Source organism: Nicotiana attenuata, unplaced genomic scaffold, assembly GCF_001879085.1.
Source record: "Nicotiana attenuata strain UT unplaced genomic scaffold, NIATTr2, whole genome shotgun sequence".
Classification (NCBI taxonomy): Eukaryota; Viridiplantae; Streptophyta; class Magnoliopsida; order Solanales; family Solanaceae; genus Nicotiana; species Nicotiana attenuata.
Genome location: NW_017674294.1, coordinates 1 through 7050, shown reverse-complemented (window position 1 = coordinate 7050; position 7050 = coordinate 1). Strand labels below are relative to the sequence as shown.

General features: G+C 36.9%; 1 protein-coding gene across 1 annotated transcript; it reads right to left on the bottom strand.

The window, feature by feature from the left end:
* Nucleotides 1-4479, bottom strand: LOC109218361 (isoleucine N-monooxygenase 2-like; the record flags this gene model as incomplete). Its single annotated transcript, XM_019382724.1, is given in 2 exon segments — nt 1-775; nt 2846-4479. Coding segments are annotated over 2 exon segments (1635 nt in total). The 5' UTR covers nt 3851-4479.
* Between the last annotated feature and the right edge of the window lie 2571 nt (nt 4480-7050).

Below are 7050 nucleotides of genomic sequence, written 5' to 3'. Positions count from 1 at the left end.
TAATGGAGCAACGGTAAAGTTGTGGCCGTACAGGTTCGTCCCGTGGAAGCAGTCATTAGTATTTGCATTACGGTAGATTATCTACATCACACTCCTTGAGTACGGCCCTTCTCCTGACCCTGTGTAAATGCGAGATGCCACATAATTAAGAGTACATGCCCACCGATAATCGCGGTTTTGCTTGAGCAAAAATTGGCACGGTACATAAATGATTACATCCCGATTTCTCATTGAAGTCATTGCCCGGATAGTTTGGTGGTAAGCTCCAAGAAAATCCTTGAAGTAGCCTAGCAAGTAACATGGTAGTAATTGTAGAACCAAGTTTCACACCCGGACAACCTCGTCGTCCAATACTAAATGAGAACAAGTGTAACTTTGAATCATTGAGATCTACTTCACCACCTTCCTCCTTGAGATGTTGCTCTGGCTTGAACTTCATTGGATCCTCCCAAATCCTAAGGTTTCGACCAAGTCCAAGACGACTTAATAGCACTACACTCCCTTTGGGAATGAAGTATTCACCCACAATAGTATCAGAAATAGACTCATGAGGCACGTTAAAAGGCGTCAAGGGGTGGAGCCGAAAGGCCTCTCTAAGGCAAGCTTTGACATAATTTAGCTGTGGCAAGTCAGATTCTTGAACCAATCTGTTTCTCCCAACGACGGTATCAATCTCTTCTAAGGCCCTTTGCATTATTTGTGGTTCGTTCAACATTTCTTTGATTGTACATTCAACTGTATTTGAGGGATTATCTACCATTGCAAGCATGAGTTCCTGCCAAAATTATTTGTAACAACCAATAATGTAAAACAAAATTACCGTTTTGATTTTTCCCCAGAGAACAAACTTGTGTTTTTGGAATCAAAAATATTTTCCAAAAACAAAAGGATGTAGTTTAAACAGACAATCTCCAGAGTTATTTTTCCAAAAAGACAGACAATCTCAAGAGTCTTGGAACATGTAGTCTTAAACATGTCTTGACATTTTTGTAGCTATAAAAACATGCCAGTAAAGGTAAAATAAAAAATTTAAAGTTAAAATTATTTTCTAAATAATGTATTAAAGCCTATCCAGTCACTAAAGCTATAACATTTGGCAATTCTCATTCATGGAAAGCTCTTCTTCATGTGAGAGACAAAGCAGAAAAAGATATTCTTTGGAATATTAACACAGGGAACTGCAGCTTTTGGTGGGACAACTGGACAGGTAAAGGACCACTTGCTAAAGTGGTTACTCATACTAACACCCCTGGTAAGGTTCAAGTCTCACAATTTTTTAGGAACAATGGGTGGAATATCGACAAATTGGAGCAACTGCTATCCAGTCATATTGTTCAACATGTCATGAATGTTACTAGAGGCAGGCAGAATCATAATGACCTGGTAATTTGGAGTCTTACAGAAAATGGGCACTACTCTAATTCATCGGCTTGGCAGATGATTAGAACTACTAAACAAAAAAAATCCTTGGTTGGCAAAGTTTGGCATGATTGTTTCCCTTTCAAAATGTCCTTTCTTGTTTGGAGAATGATTCAGAAGAAACTGCCCTTTGATGGGAAGTTTGGTAATCAACAAGCTTCAAAGTGCAATTGCTGCAATACTCCACAATTTGAGAGCATGCATCATGTTTACATTGATAGTGAGGCTTTTAGTAACTTACGGAAATTCTTTGGAAATCCTCTGGGAATCCAGCACAAAACTGGTTCCATTAGTAGTATTCTTGCTCAATGGTGGCAGAGGAAACCAAAGAATGTGGTCCATAAGATGATACTACACATCATACCAATTGCTATATGCTAGGAATTGTGGAGAACTTATACTTCTTGTAAATTTGGAGATGGAAAGAAATTTGTTCAGTACAAGATGAAGTGGCAGATTATCAGGAACTCCGATGCTGCGATTAACGGGAAATATCCCTCTCTTACGACTCATAATCTTTGGTATAAAACTGTGAGATGATTGAGCGTCTGAAACCTAGTCCAGTATGGAGAAGTGTGCTATGGGAGATGCCTCGTCAAGGAAAATTGAAATTGAACACCGACGGAAGCTTTAACAAGCATAATGGGAAAGCAGGGATCAGAGAAATTTTAAGAAATGAGGAAGGAGGTTTTGTCATGGCCTTCTCGATACCTATTGACTGTAGTAGCGGCAACGGGGCAAAACTTAAGGCCGTCAAATTTGGTTGTGAATGGTGTATGAACAAAGGAATTACCAACTTCATGGTGGAAATTGACTCTATGATGATTCGGGACATGCTGCAAAACAAAAACTGGACAACAACATTCTGAAAAAAGAGGTTGAAGAGCTCATTGATACACTGGAAAAGAACAATGCATCTGTCAATCATTGCTTTCGTGAAGCAAATCAGGTGGCTGATTGGTTTGCCAAGGAGGGTATTACATCCACTAAAGGCATCATTCACACTGATTTCCGGCAAGTTCCAAGAGCTGCCAAGGGGCCTTTCTTAATGGATATGTGGCAAGTTCCTTGTTTTAGAATTAGATATGAAAAATCAATTTTTTTTGTAAGTTAACTCTCTGTATATTGAGAGAAAGTGGTCTAACAATGTATTTTTTGCCCATAGACTCTTCCTCTTTCATTGTAGAAAAGGCATCCAAGAGGTAAGGTTTTATGTCCTCCTCGGTTGTCCTTTTTTGTTTATATAATAGATAAGGTAGGGGTCTAGCCAAACCCCCCAACAACACAGGAGGTAAGCCTGAGTTATTGGCTTTTAATTAAACAAAATTATATATATAGTAAGTTGTCGTTCTTTAATCTCTTGAACAAAATTGTAATTTGCCATATTGTTCACATATATAGTTTAAGGAATTGAAAGTATACTTACAAGGACTTGCGCCTTAATCTCTTTAACATTCATCAACGGATTTCCATTGGTATCTTTGAGCCTGATGAGAACATCAAGGATGTCTTCTTTCACATGAGCTTTGTTGCTATCTTTCCAAATTTGAAACCTTTGGTCAATTTCATGATCAATCATTTTTGTTGCTTTGGCATAGGCTTTCTTGATAATTGCCTTGTGACCATCTAAATCAAATCCACTTAACCATGGCAAATATTCTGAGATACTAAAAGAATAGAGATGATCAAGAAGTGTGAAGAGTGCTTCAACTTGTTCTTCGTCTTCCTCTTCTACACTTGGTCCTCCATTTTTTTCCGTTATTCTTTTTCCTAGTAATCTCGTGCTGAAAATCATATTCTTAACAACATTTGCACAGTAATATCTGGTCACTTTCCTCAAGTTAATAGTAACAGGTTCGTCGATACTGCAATATTGATTGTATACAAATCGAAGAAGGTGGTCAGCTTCTTCATCCCTTTTATGACGAAGCCATTGATGAGATGATTGTGAGAGGACATGGGAACCAAGAAATCTTCTCATTTTTATCCATTGATCACCAATAGGGAGAAAAACTGAGGTCAAGTAGCCATTGCTAATGAGGGTGGCAGACATGCAAGTACGCCTCGACGAGAAAAGAGAGTCTTGCTCCCTTAAGAATTGGCAAGCAAGCTCAGGAGAAGTGACAACAATGACATGGAAACTCCCAAGACGAATGCAAGCAATTTCAGTTTCCATTTCCTCCATAAGTTTGTGTATCCACTGAGATGTTGGCTTCTTCTTTAGTAGCATTTGAGGAAAGCAGCCAACTATAGGCCATGGTTTTGGACCTGGAGGCAATAATGGCTTTTTGGTTTTCTCGTTTCTTGCACTACTCCATGACTTGCGTGTTATCTTAAGGATTGTGGAAAAGAATATTTTCCATATTATAATAATGGAGACGACAATATGAAAAAGATAAACAAGGTTTGGCAATTTAAAGTTGCTGATCATGATTTTCCTTGTGATTGCTGAAGGCTATGTTTCAAAGGTAGCATCCTATCCACTATTTATGGCTCTTCATGAGCTTGCAGTTTAGTACTTTCAAGTTCTATAAACTACTTTACATATGTAATTACCCCTACTATCTTTTACCATGAAGGGTAGCCTTTGGAACAACGGTAAAATTGGCTCCGTTTGACCTATTGGTCACGGGTTCGAGCTGTGAAAGCAGCCACTAATGCTTTCATTAGGGTAGGCTATCTACATCACATTTCTTAGGGCACGACATTTCCCCGAATCCATGAATGCGGAATGCTTTCTGCATCGGGCTGCCCTTTACTATTTTTACAAAAAGAATTAACCCAAATAGCCGCCTACCTAACCGCTTAAACTAAAAATAGCTGGTGAAGGTTTAATATATGCATAATTTACGAATTATATATGTATGATTGCTTATAATGATCAATGTATAAATTTATATATGTGGCTAGAAAAATATACGATGAATATGGCCAACTATTCGTGTAAAAGATCCCTTTTACAAGGTTATAGTGACTGCACTAATTCAGGAAGATGGGCTCGGTCGTTGAATGCTCTAAAATAAGTATTTTAGCCAAATTGCGTGGGGTAGCCACTTTTTAAAATGGTATTTACTTTTTATCCAGCATTTTTAATGCTGAGCAAAAGTAGCCACTAGTCTATTAAAATTAATACGAAAAGACGGTATTACCCTTTCTTTTATCTCTTTTCTGTTCATGTTCTCTTCCTTGCCAGTCTCTCTCTCCCTTTTCTCCTGAATTGAGTAACGCCCACACATGGCCTCCACCTCCTACATCGCGTTCATATCCCTTCAACTCAACTCAAACTCGATTACTTCACACACTGCAGTAAGCATTCATTAAAGTTTCACTCTTCTTTTCATACTCTCCTTTCTGCACCAACAAAATACACAGTTGGAATTTTGCCCTCCATTCAAGTTAAAGCACAGGTCACTCACTTGGAAACAATATTGTCCTTTGAACCAGAGCAAGAAATATCAGGTAGTAGAACTAATAATGAAAATAGCTCTGTAGAAATATCAGGCAGTAGAACTTATACTGAATTCACGGATAGTCCTGAACTTAGAGTTCCAAGTTCAAAAAATAAGGACATGTAATCCTGAACTTAGAGGTACAAGTTCAAAAGTTAAGGACATGTAGTCTTGATCTTAGAGTTACAAGCTCAAAAACTAAGGACAAGTAGTCTTAACTTAGACTTACAAGCTCATAAATTAAGGACAACTAGTCCTGAACTTACAGTAACAAGCTCATACGTTAAGGACACTTGGTTCTGAACTTAGAGTTGGAAGTTCAAAAACTAAGGACACTTGGTCCTTAACTTAGAGTTACAAGCACAGAAATTAAGGATATGTAGTCCTTAACTTAGAGTTACAAGTACAAAAATTAAGGACATATAGTCTTGAACTTCGAGTTCCAAGTTCAAAAATTAAGGACATGTAGCCTTGAACTTAGAGTTACAAGTCCAAAAGTTAAGGACATGTAGTCCTGAACTTAGAGTTACAAGCTCAAAGAGTAAGGGCAGGTAGTCCTAACTTAGACTACAAGCTCATAAATTAAGGACACTTGGTCCTGAACTTTATGAGCAGAAGAGTATTTTTGTCCGGGTAGGTAAACGTTTATTAAAACAGTGGCTAAAAACTAAAGACATTTTAAACAATAGCTTAAAAATAAATACACGTCTTATTACTGTGCACTTCGCCCTCAAATACACTTGAATAGAACAAAGCCCCAATTATTAGAAAAGGGACTAGTTGCAATGCCCCCATTAATGATACGACACGTTCCTCGGCAATAAAGATATTTTACTTATTAGGATGCTTAGTTCCTTCAAAATTAGGGATAAAGTACTCCTTCAGCAACCAAAGAGATTTTCATTTTTTTCGAGTTTAATCTAATAAACCTCTCATTAAAGAAACTTTAAACTTTTTACTGTACATTTTGTTGGTCTCGGCTAATTCACACGTGAATCATATAGGCTCTCAAGTCATTGGCTCCGTACTCCGAAAAGCTAGTAGTGGTCTGGATGATACTTTCATGAAATTGGGACCTCCGATTTGTGGCTCTTAGACTCTAGTCATTACCACACGCCACTAAACGTGGAAAAATATCCAAAGAGATATTATTCTTATTAGTTCCATATAACAGCGTATCCCGCTAGTGATATTGTCCGCTCTAGGCCTAGATCTTCATGGGTATAAAACGTATCACTTTGGATCTAAGGCTTATTAACTTATATATACTCATCAATCCTCTTTTGTTTTGACGATGTAGGACTCTGTCTAAAGTTTGGGGTACTATATTCCAAGGATAGGATCATGATTATTACTAAGATAAATTCAAAAAGGTACAAGGCCGCATAAAAAGAAGCTATGGCGTTCTTTTTTATGATCTAGTGAACACATTTTATAGTTAAGCTAAATTTATAGGGAAATTACCAGCTATGTCTATTTATAGGTAGCTCATTACAAAAATTGGCCAATTGATAAAATATTACTAATATTAGCCAAATTTTGCTTTGTTTTGAGTGGGTGTTATTAGAATAGATTGGGCACAACTTAAGGAGCTTGAATCTCAGTTTTGGGATGATTTGGTGAAGTTTTGAGGTGGTTTGTATTGAAAATTCGAAGTAAAAGCTGAACATGAAAAAAATTATGTGTATCACGCTGTGTATCATTTGTGTATCACATATGTATCATATTTGTATCAATTGTGTATCACATGTATATCCATGTATACCTGTGTGTGAGATACATGCGTGATACATGTTTGATACATGTGTCGCAGAAGACTTTTTTGAACTCGATTTAATTATGAATTTTGATACAATACCACTCAAAGTCACCTCCAATCTTCCTCAAATTTTGTATATTGACTTATCTATATATTTTCAATGAATTTCAACTATACCCATTGAAAAAGTTCCTTTTTTCTTTAGATTTTTGGAATTTTTGTATAGATTTTTGTATTTCATCACCTTATTTGCTACACCGTCCATGAAATTTCTTTTCCGTCTTGTATCTAATGTTGCTAATCACACTTAAAAATATGGAAGGTGATTTTTGCATGTGATTCTTTGAGAGAAAGAACCCTATTATTTGGTTTTTCAATTTTTGTTGGCTAGTTTTGGTAAGTCTATGACTAATGGCTAGAGGT